The sequence below is a fragment of the Typopeltis vanoorti genome, chromosome 14, assembly GCF_054136105.1.
Source record: "Typopeltis vanoorti isolate ZY-2024b chromosome 14, IOZ_Tvanoo_1.0, whole genome shotgun sequence".
In the NCBI taxonomy this organism is placed as follows: domain Eukaryota; kingdom Metazoa; phylum Arthropoda; class Arachnida; order Uropygi; family Thelyphonidae; genus Typopeltis; species Typopeltis vanoorti.
The window spans coordinates 86,056,736-86,073,752 of record NC_143562.1 but is presented as its reverse complement, the minus strand read 5'-3'; the positions used below and the strand labels follow the sequence as shown (position 1 = coordinate 86,073,752).

Below are 17,017 nucleotides of genomic sequence, written 5' to 3'. Positions count from 1 at the left end.
CAACATCTTGTATAGGAGTAATTAAAGTTCCATGCTTTTGAGCAGATATGATCAACATGAATCATGAAGCAAAACCCTTTATCTAGTTGTACCCCCCTAAAAATTTGGGCAGTGGTTGCCATGGAATAAGGATGCCAAACACATAACTACCTCACCCTTTGGGGAACACTCATCTTCTTGTAAATAGTACTGCAATGATCTTATCTGCATTGATATAAATTTGCCATTTTTACAGCCACTGTTTTAATTCTGAGATTGTGTTTTGCAGTTTTTTCTTTGCTAATCTATGTCAGAGGGAGCAGGTGAGCCATACATCAAGACTGATCTGATCAGCATTTTGTACAGGAGTAGTTTAAGTTTCATGCTTAGTCAGCTACAATGGTTGAGTAACAGGTATAGCTACCCTATTGCCCTATTTGCTTTTGAGGAGATATGACCAACATGAGTTATGAAGTGAAGCCCTTTATCTAGTTATACCCTAAGTACTTGGCTGTTAGTTGCCATGGAATGGGGGGGGGGGTGCCAAACACAATCACTTTGCCTTCCTGTGAATAGCACTACAGTACTCTTATCTGCATTAACATCAACTTGTCATTTTTTGAACCACTGTTCCATTTCCAAGATTGCATTTTGCAGTTTTTTGGTTGTTAATTCAGGTTGAAGGGAGTAGACTATTATTGTAGTATCATCTGTGTATACGGCCATTATGGTGACAGCTGTGCATAGGATGTCAGCCACACAGACAGCAAACAGCAGAAGTCAAAGAAAGGAGCTCAGGGGGATATCTACTGTGATTTTGCATTCAGATGATCTAATTCCCTGCATTGCAACTTGGAGTTTGGTATCACTGAGGTAGGATTTGGTAAATTTGACCAGTCTTAGTGGATATTTGGTCTGCAGGAGTTAGAAAAGAAGCCCATTGTGCCATCTCAGGTGGTATGGTCACTTAAACAGAATGAGCAAGGAAAGATTAGCAAAATAAGTGTTCTCTGCCAGGTTGGCAGGAAAACGACCCAGAGGAAGACCAAGATATAGGTGGATTGATATGTACAAAGTGCCTTAGATGAGAGTCTTGACAAATAACAGACTGATTTGGAGGAAAATTGTAGATAGGAAATTAGTAATGATGTAAATTTTTCATGTAGTACTATCATATCCTGTACACCCCTTGAGGGTACATGTCAGGAATGTGATAATGATGATGATGTGCCATATTTTGTCAAATGTTTTGGTAACATCCAGGAAGATCACTCTTGTATACATAGGATTCAACTTTCAGTTCAATCCTATACTCTCCTGAAATCTGTACTCAGCGTTATCTATTTCCCTATTTAATCTACCATCTTCACTAAAAGTTATGCCTAAATAGCTAAAATGTATCTGTTGATGGGTTCAGTAGTGAGAATGCAATTTGCTTTCTTGCCCATTTTCATTCGGTAATGACATTAATTTGAATTAAGTCTGGGCATAGGAACTTTTATAAGGACATTTTAACAGAAGATGAGTCAAGTAATCTCTCATGGATTGCAGTTTTTACTCCAAGAAATTGAGGTTTTTTTTTTATCCTATATAACAGGCAAACTGGCCAGAACAAAGGATACTAGCTCACAGCATTAATTGCTTTGGCCATAATTCCAAACACAAATCAACCCAATTCAAGAGGTTTTCTCTCTCTCTCTCTCATTCTTTCTCTTTTTCCAAACAATTAGAAGAGAGATGACATAAAGAAAAGGTAAAGCTGATTCTTGTTTGAGACCTAAAGACAGGAATGGAATATAAATCTCAGATATACAGTTATGTTTTGAAAAAAATTGCAGAAAAGAGAAAAGTTAATAATAATAGTAAGTACCTGCTAAATTTCTGTTCAAGACATGGACTAGTCATTGCTAACCTGATGTTCCAACATAAAGATGTCCATAAATTCATAGACAAAGAGAATAAACACACAAAAAATAAAAAACACTTACTGACTGTTATGGTCGATGGTGATATCTCCATCCTGGTTCAGGACACAAGAGCATACTGGGGATTTAAAACAAGAAGTGATCACCATTCAGTTTTAAGCATAATAAGAATGAATATCATATTGAAAAGAAAAAAAAATATATATATATATATATATTTATATATGTATTAAATTTTGAAAAGAATCAAAGTTGAGCAGATTTCGGAGCTGTAGATTTAAATATACAAATATAACTGGAGAAGAAATGAAAAGTTTGAAAACAATAACCAAACCTTGGTGCCTCAGCAAAATCTGAAGAACACTGACTGATTCAGCTAGAGAGGCATGTAGTAACATCATGTGCAAAGACAGAAAAAATCAGACTTCATGATGGACTGAAGAAGATAAAAGGTAGGTGCAGGAAAAGAAGAAATCAAGCTGACAGCTCTTGGCAAGTAAGTCAGTAGATATCCTGAGAGAATACATAGAATAATGTAAGGCAGCTAAGTGTAAATGTAACTAAACAATATTTTAGTAAGAAGAAAGAAGATATATATCATCTAGGTGGCAAAATTTTCTGGAAGTTTTTGAAAAAATGCTTAAAAATGAAGGAAAGAGTACTGTAAAATGAATCAAAGATAATAAAGGTGAACAATTTTCTACAAGTCTGGTGTAATCACTTCGAAGATTGCTAAATGACAAGAACATTCATAGAAAATATGCAAGAGGAAGAAGTACATATCAATACTTGAGATAGAAAAGCCATCATAAACCTGAAATGTAAGAGGACAGCTGAAGGAGAATGAAGTCCAACAGAAAGATGACAAAACCTAAATATTCACATAGAGAAAGATGAACACAAAAAATTAAGAAGGTTTATTGATTTATGCTATTGTCGATAATGCTATCTTCAGACCAATTCAGGATACCAGAGTATATGCAGGATGTGAAATATGAATTGATCACTTTGTAATTTTTAATAGGCTAACAATGCTCATTACAAAGAAGAAAACATTGACTGATGTAGGCAGAGAAGTGCATGGTGGAGTTATCTGAAAGTATAGAAAAATTAGAGCTTCATTCTAGACTAAAGAAGCAGTCCTGGAAAAAATGAAATCATATGGCAAATAAGTCAGCATGTGACTTCAGAAAATACACAAAAAAAGTAAGACTTTTAAGTGATGCATAAGTTACTAGACAAAAGTCATGGTAAGAACACAAATATCATGAAGGTAGAAAGGATTCTGGAGACTATTGAAAAGTATTGTACAGTAAAAAAAAAATCTAGATGGTATACAAAAAAAAAAAAAGATATTATGGATGTTATGCTGGGATGGGTGACTAAATCATTTGCATACCTAATTTCAACCAACTGTGACATGGATATTTGTGATTGTCTTTAGGTGAGAGACCACTGTCCCACTTACTGATGGCTTGAAAAATTTCTACATTTGAAAAAGTTCTAGGATAGGGTTTATGGGTTGTTTAAAAACAAAAACAAAATATTTAAAAATATAATAATAATAAAGCATTAATCCAAACATGGTAGCAATGCGCCATAGGTTTACAACCTTTCATGAGTAGGAATCACAAAAAAAAAAAAAAAAATCTGGATTATTTATTATTTAAAAAAATTTTTTTTTGTTTTTATATTACTACTCCTCACATAAAAGAAGCTGCAAAATGTCTAGCAAATCGATGCATATGGGAGGAGTCAGATAAAAAGTAAGTGGTTGATTTTTTTTAGCTGGAAGTTATAGCTTTCAGGGAAATAGAAATACTTCACTGGGAAGACTATTCCACAGCACAGATGGAATGAAAGATAAATAGAAATAGCAGGTTCTGAATCAGCAATTCAACAGTAAATGTATGTTGGGCAGCTACTGTTCATATTATTATAGGTTTAGCAGAAATGGGAAGTGTGATGGATGCCAGTTCTGCAGGTATAAAAGTTTTATAACAGCTACATTGAAAAATTAGAAGGCCTGTCGGAAGATGAAATCCAGATGGTTGAAGTAGTGCTCTCATACCCACGTATAAAAAAAATAAAATAAATAAATAATGAAATAAAACTGAATGTGAGAATTACAGAGGTACTTCCTTACTTGAAATGACCCAAGTAAGATTTATGTAAATACTTGAAAAGAAGCTAAGAAAAATTGTGGAACAGAAGCTTGGGCCAGGGGTGGGGAGAGGAGAACAAGTTAAGGGAGATCAAACTAAGGTTGTCTGACCAAATCTTTACTTTAAGACTAGATTAAGAGTCAAGAGACCATAACAAAGAAGATTATATAAGATCTTTTTTAAATTTCCTATGGTTCACAGCAAATATAGAAAAGATATGATAAAGTGCCATGACAAAAGCTGTTCAATACTACAATTATATATGATGTAAACATAAATTATATACTGCAGTATATATCATACAGTTAAGTTGTAATTCATTAGAATCAAAGAATGTGCAGGAAGATGGCAGTGAAGTCAGGTGTAAATTAAAGGGAACACTTCATACAATTGACTCTTACTACAACAAACACAGTTATAATAAACTTACTTACTTACTTACTACAGTAAAAGTCCCAACCAAATCCCCATAAGTACAATGCTATGGTATAAGAAATTCACTATAGCAAACTATTACTCTAGGCCCTCTAAGTTTGCTTATAGTGAGAGCTGACTGTAATGTGATTCATCATTCATACAAATTATGAATTAGATACAAAGAAAAGTAACATTAAACCTGATATCAAAATTGAAAATATTAAACAACACATTACCTTATCTGATAATGTTATACTCCTAAATTAGTCTAGTACAAGTGTTCAAGATCTGCAAATAAAAATAATACTAAAAATAACTAAGCTGAATAATTGCCATAGCAAATATGTTATGAAAAATCAGCAATAAAATGACAAAAATTATGAACCTGCATTCTCAATGGACACTGTATTGAATAAGCAGAACATTTCTACTTAGGTACAACTTTTATTGAAACTAGCAAAATAAATACAGAAATAACAAAATAAGAAAAGCTGATATGTTTGAAAATGAGAAAAATCAATTTTTATAGAATCAGAGAAAAATTAGTCAAAACACTAAACTATCAGTACACAAAAATACAAGACAGTGTTTCAACTAATTTCGAACTTATGGATCTGAAATCTGTCAGAAATGAATGGTTGATCAAAGACTACAGACCACAGATATGACAGTTCTGAGAAAAAATTAGGAGTAAACATAATGGCAACAATGGTAGAATCATATTATCACAATTGAAAATATTAGAAAATAATTTAGCATCATTAGCAGTAAACAATGTGAGGAGAGCTAATGTAAGATAGTATGGGATGGGGGGGAAAGAGAGAGAAAAAGGGTAACAAGCATGTGATGCCAGGAAAAATGATTCAGAGGAAGATCGTGATCTAGGTGGATTATGGGTTGATTAGTGCTTATTTTAGAAGGCCAAAATGTCATATCTGACATTTTGGAGACTTCTAAAATGAGCATGTGTAGCCAGGAAAAATGATTCAGAAAAGAAGACCATTATCTAGGTTGATTAATGCAATTAGCAGTATTTTAGAAAGATGAAATATCAGATATGACAATAACAGAGAGTAATTTGGAAGAAAACTATTAATAATGTAAAGTTAATGATGTAGTATTATCAGAGTGACCTATCTCTTGATGATACATATCAAGGAATGATCATCATCATCATCATAAACATCTACTCCAGTTGCCTTTCCGCATTTCAAGTTTCAAATGGCTTTTCTACTTCAAGTACTGATGTGTGTGTGTGCATGCGCTCCTTATTGCATTCTACATTGATATTTTCTATGATGGTTTAGCATATCCTTATGCTTGGCTTTTATATCTGCTTTATGGTTTGATATACAAGTACATATGTTTATATAATAGAGAGATAATCAAGTTAGAAGCTGAAAAATTGATATGAAGGAAAACAGTGGCTGCTCCAGTTCTGTAAGCTTTAAGAACCACAGATTCTGCAATATGTTTAATCTATTATATACCTGTGAGTACCTCCCGAGAGTTGTAAAACCATTTCACTAGCAGCTCTTCCAATCATTTCTGTTCTGCGTTCTAGTGTTAACCCATATTCATCAGCTTGTTTCATAAGAGATTCTCTGAATTCTTTAGTTATACTTGGAACTACTAAGCCTGCATCTGTAAGAATGATATACAGGATAAGAGAACATTCATATAAAAAACATGAGTGCAATCAATTTAGGAAAATTAAAGAGAGAAATAAATTTTTAAACTTATGTGAAATAAATTTATTATCTGTAAAATTTTTGCCTATGTATCATAAGCATCAAATACAAATAAGATTAAATCACGAGCTATCATATACAAGAGAGATAAACCAAGGGGTCCGACAGAGATGTCCCCTCTCAGCAACTCTTTTTAATAACTACTTAAATGAAATAATAATAAAAGGAAATAAAAATTTACATCAAGGAATTAAACTTTCTCCTACAGCGAACTTAAACACTCTCCTTTTTGCCGACGACCAAATAATAATTACAAATTCCGAAGATAACATACAGAAAGCTATTTTAGATCTAAATGAGATAGCCAAAGATTATGGTATGATAATATCAACAGAAAAATCAAAAACTAACAAGATCCAGCAAGAACTAATATAGTAATAGATAACAAGATCTTAGAACAGGTGAATTCATTTAACTACCTAGGATGTATGATCACATATGAAAATGAAAAAGATATAAACGTAAAAATTGCAAAATATTTAAGAATAACAGGTGTAATTAACTCTATATTAAAACCAAACCTAGTTCAAAAACAAACCAGACTAAAAGTATACAATACATTAGCCCTAACCAGTCTTAATGTATGGAAGTGAAATCTGGACAATAAAACAAAAAGACAAACAAAGATTAATAACAGCAGAAATGAAGTTTAAGAGAAAAACTGCAAAGTATACCCTATTTGATCACAAAAGAAACGAAGAAATTATGACGGAATTAAACCAAGAACAAGTAATAGAAAAAATTAAAAAATATAAACATAAATGGATGGAACACGTTCAAAGAATGAAAACAGAAAGATTACCAAAACAAGCCTTAAAGTACAAGCCATTAGGAAAAAGAAAACAAGGACGTCCTCTTAAACGATGACTTCTAAGGCCGGAACAAGCCATGCTAGGCCTAAATCCTTGATATGCATGATGATGATGATGATGATCATAAGCATCCTCCATACAATGATAATAGAACACAATATAAAATTACAATAAAAGAATTAATTTCAAAAAGCATTAATGGACAACAAATGGTCAGTAAAATTCCCAATTATTAAAAAAAAATTTTTTAAAAATAAAAATAAAACAATAATATAATAATCAGGAATTTACATAAAAATTTATAATAATATTTCCCATGAAGGAGATAACCGAAGGCCATTATATCTGTTTAAGTTTGGTTGGTGCAGAAAGGTCTCGCAACTATCTTTATATAAGCGCTCTATAAGGAATCTACTATGTATAATAAATTTAGTTTATTATACATAGTAGATTTTCTTTATCCAAGTGTGAGCAAACAAAGTTTGCGCCTGAAAGTATCTTCAGGACTGGGGTAAGGTGATACAACACCAGGGCAACTCGTTGCAAAGGTGTAGCAGGCTACCAACACTCCTGTCTCAGTATCTCCTTTAATGCAAAACACATCTCCTTGCGGATATGTCTAATGTTATGCATTAAGGGAAGGGCCACTACCCAGACTAGTTTCGACCTTTATTGAGGTCTCTTCAGTGGGAGCCAGGCCCAAGCTGAGATACCAGGCAGAAGCATTCGTAGGTCATCTCTACCTATAGGAGTTGCCAAATGGTGTGACACCCTTTTTTAATAAATTACTCTGGATTTAGAGAAAGATGATGAAAGTATATTTTTCACTTGGTTAGAGTATAATAAATTTAGCTTAATCCTTTATCCAAGTGTCAGCAAACAAAGTTTGCGCCTGAAAGTATCTTCAGGACTGGGGTAAGGTGATACAACACCAGGGCAACTCGTTGCAAAGGTGTAGCAAGCTACCAACACTCCTGTCTCAGTATCTCCTTTAATGCAAAACACATCTCCTTGCGGATCTCAATAAAGGTCGAAACTAGTCTGGGTAGTGGCCCTTCCCTTAATGCATAACATTAGACATATCCGCAAGGAGATGTGTTTTGCATTAAAGGAGATACTGAGACAGGAGTGTTGGTAGCTTGCTACACCTTTGCAACGAGTTGCCCTGGTGTTGTATCACCTTACCCCAGTCCTGAAGATACTTTCAGGCGCAAACTTTGTTTGCTCACACTTGGATAAAGGATTAAACTAAATTTATTATACTCTAACCAAGTGAAAAATAAACTTTCAACATCAAGAATCTACTATGTAAAAGCTTAGTTTTCTTTCAAAAAAATCTATGTTTATCCAAGATGGCATGTTCTGCTAGGCCAAACTGTTCCAATTCACGGTACTGGATATAAGATTAATATTCTTCCTGATGGATAGCCGCAGAGCTACCAGATTGTCTAAAGTAAGAAAAACCACAGGTGCATGGGATCTGGTAGACACCTGGAAGGCTGAATCTTCTTGACAGGACAAAATCTTCCTGACTTTTTCCTGAAAACTAACTGACTTATTAGTTAGTTTAGTTTATGTTCAGACCATTAGTTTTTGCCTTTTCCACATCTGACACGATTTTAATGAAACATGTCCAGCACCTGTTATGTATGTTGCAGGCTTACTGATATATAACAGGTTTTTATTCTTTTCTTTATTCTCAGTTCTTTCAAAATCCAAAATTTGCATAACACATCTTTTTGTTGTTGGTTTATACATTTTCCATTATCAGAATGTTCCCAAACTTTTTCGGTTCACAGTGCCTTTAGTGTATCAGGATTTTTTCATAGCGCCCAAAGTCAGAACATAGGACTACCTAACAGTTGCAGTGCGCAGTTAGATTGATTAAGTTAAAAAAAAAAATGAAACATGTATTTCAAATTCACAAACAATTTATGTAAAAAGTATTAAATAAGTACATATTTTGAACAATCAAATCATTGAATAAATAAATCATAATTAGTGGGATGGGATGGATAAGCCTGTTGTTCACTGCACATCTTGGAATAAAATGGACCACCCTCATTTCCTGTTCCACATTGATTTTCACATGATACTTGCTTTTTATCACAGTAACCACTGAAAACCCAGCCTCTCAGAAATATGACGTCACAAATGGAATTAAGATTCACTGAGCTTTACCACTTAACAGCAGGTATTCATCTTTTACTGATATCTAAAAGTCGGTCAGTTCCATGCTGCTGCCAAATTTTGTCTTCAGTGTATTGTCAAAAGACAGCTCAATAAGATTTTCTTCTACAAAGTAAATTCAGATGGAGCTTTGGCCTTGAATGGGTCTTGAATCCACACAAACTTGTTAATATTATCTTTTTGAAAGTATTTTTCAGTTGATAAGCTGTGACAGGTGCTCTTCAAAAACAGATTTTATGTTGTGAGAGAAATCAATTTCATATTACTAAAAGCAAAACAGTTAGTGGTTTGTACAGTGCCCATCAGATGTCCTTCCTATCATCGCATCAACACATCAATGGTTCCATTCTAAAACCACGTGGGCTAAATGTCATTTCAGTGAAAATATTGGAATGTTTCATGATGCCCCAGAGCACAGTGTCACACAGTTTAGGAACCACTGGCTTATAGCCCAAGTCCTGGGAAGGGTATCCTCTGGTGGCTCATATTCTCAGTTGCTCAGTAGGAGGCCTTAAAAGTAGTTTCTTATATCTGGGAAGTTCCATGCATCCACATTTAAATAAGGAAGGTAATAATTTTTAAAAGCAGCTGCAGATTCCAGAAAATAAGTTGTACTTGTTGCAATGAAGTACAATGTACAATGTTAGGATGCACATTGTACATTGAAGTACAACGTGCATCACAACTCTTCTATTCAGGGGGTTGGGATGCACAGATAACTAAGTTAACTATAGTGCTCTTACTGCAGGAAATCTGTAATTTTTGCTTGTTTTCAAGATATTTTCATGTGGTGTACACTCTGAAAAATTACATATAAAAAGAAATTAAGTTGCTAAATCACCACACTAAAAAATATATTGATCATTTTCTTAGCTAGATAGGCTGAGAGACATCTATTCTCTCAAACCTCTCACTCCTATATGCTTACATATACAGTAGGAGATGAATGCTACATGGTGCATCTGCCTTCAGGAATGAAATAACTGCAGCATATATTTAGAGTAAATCATTTTATATTAATGTTGGATTAGATTGTACTCTTTAAAAAATAAATAAGAAGAAAAATTGTTCTAACAATACAGGGAATAAATGAAGAAAATTTTGTTTTCTGAGGCTGAAGTTCAACTGTAAAGGGCATATGTTTTAGTGCCACATAAGTATTAACAAATACAGAAGGGAACAGAAGAATTACTGATGCCAGTTCTGATGAACAGTGTCTATGGCTATCAAGAAAATTATAAATAGACTAGAAATCATATTCTTGTCATAATCCTATACACAAGCACATGCATACAAAGTCTGTGCATTAAGTATCTTCACAACTACTTGTATACAGAGGCTGTTGACTTCACATCAATTTTTTAATGTAGTTCCCACACAAGAATGTTTACTTATAAAACTGCAATACATTCGTACATGCAGAAGAGAAACTTGAAGAACAAGCTAGGCTAAACAGAGGTTATCAAGATCAGATTTTCACTTTAAGACAAATAGTTGAGAAATCGTGGGAATATGACAAGGATCTGTACTTAAGTTTTGTACTTAACATTATACTTAAATACATAGTCTATATTTAAGTTCTCAATCAGCAGTTAGGAATGAAGGAAATACAGGAAGATGGTTTTATGTAAAATCAGGGGTAAGAGAAGCATGCACATTATCTATAATCTTATTCATCATCTTTATGAATCATATTATGAAGGAAAGTGACATTAGGTCGGATATTAGAATTGGAAATGTCAAACTTAGCTCTTTGCTTTATGCAAATGATGTGCTCCTAAACACATCTTGTGCAAGTCTCCAGGATTCTCTAACTAAACTGAATAACAGCTGTAACAAATTTGGCATGAAAATCAGCAATAAACAGACCAAAACTATGAAAATAGACAAGAACACAGAAAATCTTCAGTTGCATTCTGAATTGAAATCCTATAGAACAAGTAAAATATTTCAACTATTTAGATACAGTTTTTAGTGAAGATGGCAAGTTAAATCTGGAAAAGAATAAGCAAAGCTAGTATGGTGAGTAGCCAGATGAATAAATTTATATGGAATAAGAGAGAAATTAGCAAAAACACCAAACTAGCAATAAACAAGACAGAGCTTCAACCATTTTAAGTTATGAATCTGAGAGTTGGGTTAGAAGTAAAGCACTCAATCACTTTTTTGAAATTTGATCAAAGACTAGAGACCACAGATATGAGGGTTCTGAGAAAAATTAGGAGAGTGAACTGTTGACATCAATGGCAGATTCATTTCAAAAATTTAGATATTAGAAAGGAACTTGACATTATTAGCATCAAGAATATGTCAGAAGAGGTAAATCTAAGGTGGTATGGCCACTTAAATAGAACGGGTGAGAAAGATTAGCAAAACAGGTGTCTGATGCCAAGATGGCAGGAAAGAGACCCAGAGGACCTAGGTGGATTGATTCAACTAGAAGCAAGAAATATTAGATATGACAATATTGGAGTTGTTACAAGTAACAGACTGATTTGGAGGAAAATTGTTGATATGAGATTAATAATAATGTAAACTTTATCATATAGTGCTGTCACAGTAACTTGAACACCCCTTATAGGGGTACATATCAAGAAATTGATGATGAAGACGAAATTATATTCTTGTTTTAATCCTATATCCAAGTGTATACAAACAAAGTTTTAAAATTATGGTGATATATACCATTTTACAATTCTATATATTATTATTATCATCATCAAATTCCTGCCATGTACCCTCAAGGAGTGTACAGGATATGATAGTACTACATGAAAAAAATTACATCATTACTAACCTCTTATCTACAATTTTCCTCCAAATCAGTCTGTTACTTGTCAAGACTCCAACATTATCAGATCTTATATTTCTATCGTCTAAGGCACTCTGTACCGTATTAATCCAAGTATATCTTGGTCTTCCTCTGGGTCGTTTTGCTGCCAAGAGAACACTTGTTTTGCCAATCTCTCCTCGCCCCATTCTGTCTAAGTGACCATACCACCTGAGATTAGCTCTGCTAACGCATTCCTGGATGCTGAAAATGTCAAGTTCCTTCCTAATATCCTCGTTTTTAATATGATGTTGCCATTGATGCCATCTGTTCACGCCTATAATCTTTCTCAGGACTCTCATATCTGCGGTCTCTAGTCTTTGGTCAAGTGTTTTATTTCTGACCCAGCTCTCAGATCTATAAGTTAAAACTGGTTTGAACACTGTCTTGTATATAGCTAATTTAGTGTTCTGACTAATTTCTCTCTTATTCCATATGAATTTATTCAATTGACTTCAACAGCTTTATTGATTCTGTTGTCCATTTCCATATTTAATTTACCATCTTCACTAAAAATCGTGCCTAAGTAGCTGAAATGTTTTACTTGTTCTACAGGTTCTCTGTTCAAAAGCAGTTGACATTTTGAACGATTCTGCCTATTTTCATTGTCTTTGTCTTTTTATTGCTGACCTTCATGCCATATCTATTACAACAGTTATTCCATTTAGTCAAGGAATCTTGCAGACTCGTAGCAGATTTATTGATAAGTATAACATCGTCCGCATAAAGCAAAGAGCTGACATTAACATCTCCAATTTTGATATCATGTTTAATACCACTTTCCTTCATAATGTGATCCATATAGATAATGAATAACAGAGGGGATAATGTACATCCTTGTCTCACACCAGATTTAACATTAAACCATCTTCCTGTACTTCCTTCAATTCTAACTGCTGACTACAACTCAAATAAAGACTAAGTATTGCTTGATATAATGCTCCATTGACACCATATAACTGTAGCGTATTGAATAGCTTCTCTCTTGGGCACCTTGTCATATGCCTTTTCCAAATCGACAAAACTTAAGTACAGATCTTTGTTATACTCCCATGCTTTCTCGACTATTTGTTGTAAAGTGAAGATCTGATCCTGACAGCCTATATTTGGCCTGAATCGAGCGTGTTCTTCACCAAGCTTTTCTTCCACAATTCTTCTCAACCGTTTCTCAAGTATACTTGCATAGATCTTGCCAGGAACACTCAGTAGGGAAATACCTCTGTAATTCTCAGAATTCAGTTTCATTTCCCTTTTTATATATTGGTACTATGAGAGCTCTACTCCAATCATCGGGAATTCGTCCCTCTGTCCAGGATTTCTGAACTATGCAGTGCAGCCACTGTAAGACTCTTATACCACCATATTTCAGCATTTCTGGTCGAATATCATCTACTCCTGCTGCCTTTCCACATTTTAAACATTTTATGGCTTTTTCTACTTCAAGTTTATTATTACTATTATTATTATGTAACACCTCCAGGGAGTCCAAAGACTCATCGAGGGAGAGTGTGCCAACAGCAATGAATGATTGGACCCCTTCCAACTACTAACCATGCTCAAACTTGCTTAAGCTATTAATAGCAGAGGCTCTACCAATCGACCATCAGGAGATATACGGCTTCTTCATAGCACCTTCCTGGGTTTAGCATGCATTGAGCAGACCTCAATAAAGGTTGAAACCAGTCTGTGAAGTGACCCTTCCCATAATGCAAAGCAATATACATATCTGAAAGGACATATGCTTTGCATTATTATGGCAGTGGTGTTCAACCTTTTTTACTACACGAGCTACTTTTCTATAAAAAGTTATTCGGGGATCTACTCTCTATAGATCATATCCCCCCCCCCCCAACCTGATATCTGATTACACACAAATAAACAACTAAAAACTTTATTTCTGTATTTAAAAATTTATTTATCACTTTTAATTATTTTAATACAAGAAATATTTTAATACAACAAAAAAAACAACAAATATATTGGAATAAAATATTTATTTCTCTATTTTGGAAAATCAAAGTTAGAAAAAACAACAGATTGATTACAAACTCACAAGTTCCAGGAAATGCTGGTTGATTTAAAAAAAAAGTTCATGTGAAATTTGGCATTGTTTGGACCTCGCAATATTTTCACAATCAAGTTGATATGAAGAAGTGGCCAATCACAGACAATCATCCAAATGATCATTTGTAACTTGGTTTCTTAATTGATTTTTATGACGGTCATATTTAAAAAAGCGGATTCTGACAATCACAACAGAATTTTTTGTGCAATATCAGTTAATATTAGGAATTTTTCACGTGCATACTTCCAAATGACTTCATTGTTGATTGATTTTAAATGTAAACTATTCTGAATGTTTCTTATCTCAAGTTCTACTTCAGCTTGGTTTATATCAAACAGCCCACTAATTTTATTTGAAATTTCTATGATGTTCAAGTTTTCTTGAAATGGATTATTGATAAAAGATACAATCATTTCAGTTTTATTAAAATATTTAAATCTTGAATTTATTTCTTCCTCGACTAATTCTTTTAAATCATAGCGAAGCATTTCTTGATTTTGTTCAAAAAATTTTAATAAATATGGGAGATGTCTAAATTCACGGTCATTTATATTTTTCTTTAATTGTAAGTATTGTTGGAAAGTTCTTATTGAATTTAACATGTCAATTAAATTTTTATCTCTACCTTGTAACTCTAAATTTAAATTGCTTAATTTCATACAGAAATCTACTAAAAATGATAAGTGTAACAACCATCTTTTATCACTCAATTGCGGATAAATATCTCCTTTTTGATCAAGAAAATTTTTTATCTCATTAATTAATACAAGAAATCTTTTTAAAAATTTACTCCTGCTGAGCCAGCAAACATTATTGTAAAACAGAAGTTCCCTATCATCATCTGCCTGTAATTTAAATAAATGCTGTTGCAGGGCTTTTCCTCAAACAGAAATTACAATTTTAAATGTAATATGCAAAACTTCTTTTGTGTTTAATCTTTTACTACACAGTACTTGTTGGTGAATAATACAGTGGTACATTAAAATATCTGTATATTTGTCATAGTTTTTACATAATGAAATGAAGCCTGATTTATTACCTATCATTGCAGGAGAACCATCAGTAGTAATAGACACAAGTTTAAAAATCAGAAGTTTGTGTTGTTTCACAAATTCATCAAAGGCCGAAAAAATGTCTTCTCCCCTAGTCCTTCCCAATAATGGTACAATTTTCAAAAGTTTTTCTTTACTTGAATGATCTTGAAATACCACGCGAATAAATACCATTAACTGAGCAGTATCAGTGAAGTCGTTTGATTCATCAAATTGTAACGAAAATTCAACACACTGGTAAATGTCTGACATTAACTGAGTATTCAGATCGGCACTTAAAATTTCAACTCTTCTCATAACCGTTGTTCTGGATAGTTGTAAATCTTTAACATTCGAAATGATTTCATTTTTATTTTTAAAATTAGAAAATAAAGATTTTGCTGCTGCAAGAAACGATTCTTTTATTAACTCTCTATCAGTAAAAGGCTTTTTTCCTTTTGCTAATAAATGACACACTTTCGATGATGCAATAGTGACTGATATTGGTTTATTTATTACTTTTGAAATCATATTTTGTTCTCCAGAAAGTCCTTCTTTTAAATTTATAATTTTTGATTTACGTATTTCGGAATTTTGTGGAAAATCTTCATCATATTTTGCATGTAGCGATCGAAACTGTCTCTCAATATTATCTTTTTTCAGAATTGCTACAGATGAATTACAAATCAAACAACAACACTTTCCATTTACCAATGTAAAGAAATAATCCATTTCCCATCTCTTCTGAAAATGATACGTCTTCGATTTCTTTGATACACTCATGATTATCCTCAAATTAAAAAAAAAAAAACTTTGAAATATTTTATTTGAAACTTCCCACTACCCACTGTTAGAATTTCAGTTGCTCTAAATTTATCGTTGGATTTACCATTATTTTGTTCATTAATTGACAAGTTCTAAACATTTTTCAATTAACGAACAAAATAATGGTAAATCCAACGATAAATTTAGAACTGAAATTCTAACAGTGGGTAGTGGGAAGTGTGTGATGTAGTTACGGGTAAACACGATTATAAACAAAACGCATATGATGCTTTGCTTATAATCGTATTCACTCGGCTCACTGTTTGACTTCCACTGATCCAAATCAATTCATTTACCGGGACTTATAAGAAAATTACTGATTTGACAATTTTAACGAAAAATAAATAAACGATAGCAATACACTTAAAGAGAATTAAAAAATAATACAAAATAATGATAAATAAAATATCATGTTTTAAGTTTTGATTAAATTTGTAAGTAAGGAGGAATAAACAAGAGATCGACCAAAAATTGCTCCGCGATCGACATTTCGATCAAAATCGACAGGTTGAACACCAACCACTGCCCCAGAGGATACATGTCAGGAATTTGATGATGATGATGGATCACATTACGAAGGAAAGTGGTATTAAATCTGAGTCTGAGATCAACATTGGCAATGTTAATCTTAGCTGTTTACTTTATGCAGATGATGTTATTCTTCTGAATAAATCCTATAGAAGTCTGCATGATTCCCTGACTAAATTGAATAACTGTTGTAATAAATTAGATAGGAGTGCTTAAAGGTCAAAGCTGTATAACTGAGAGGAGACCTCCCCATAGCCTTTAAAGGAATGTGGAGAACCGACCAGGGCTTCTGACCTAATGTCCAATCCTCACCTTCTCGTGGTGCAACCTGTTGGGTATCTACTTGGATACTGAACGAATGAGGATGGGCTGGCAATTTGGATTTAGCCGACCAAATTGTATTCTTATTGGTTAAACCAAAATAAAAAACGATGGTACAACATGACAAAATTTCATGCCGGCTGGGGCGTCGCCCGGTTAAACAAGGCCCCCGTTGTTT

General features: G+C 33.4%; 1 protein-coding gene across 1 annotated transcript in view; it reads right to left on the bottom strand.

The window, feature by feature from the left end:
- The window catches only part of Edc3 (Enhancer of mRNA-decapping protein 3), a 175,292-nt gene that overhangs the window by 75,333 nt on the left and 82,942 nt on the right, over positions 1-17,017 (bottom strand). Inside the window, exon 5 of the mRNA XM_090404406.1 lies at positions 5,977-6,130. Within this exon, the coding sequence (XP_090260532.1) occupies positions 5,977-6,130 (154 nt within the window). The remainder of the gene's footprint in view (positions 1-5,976; positions 6,131-17,017) is intronic.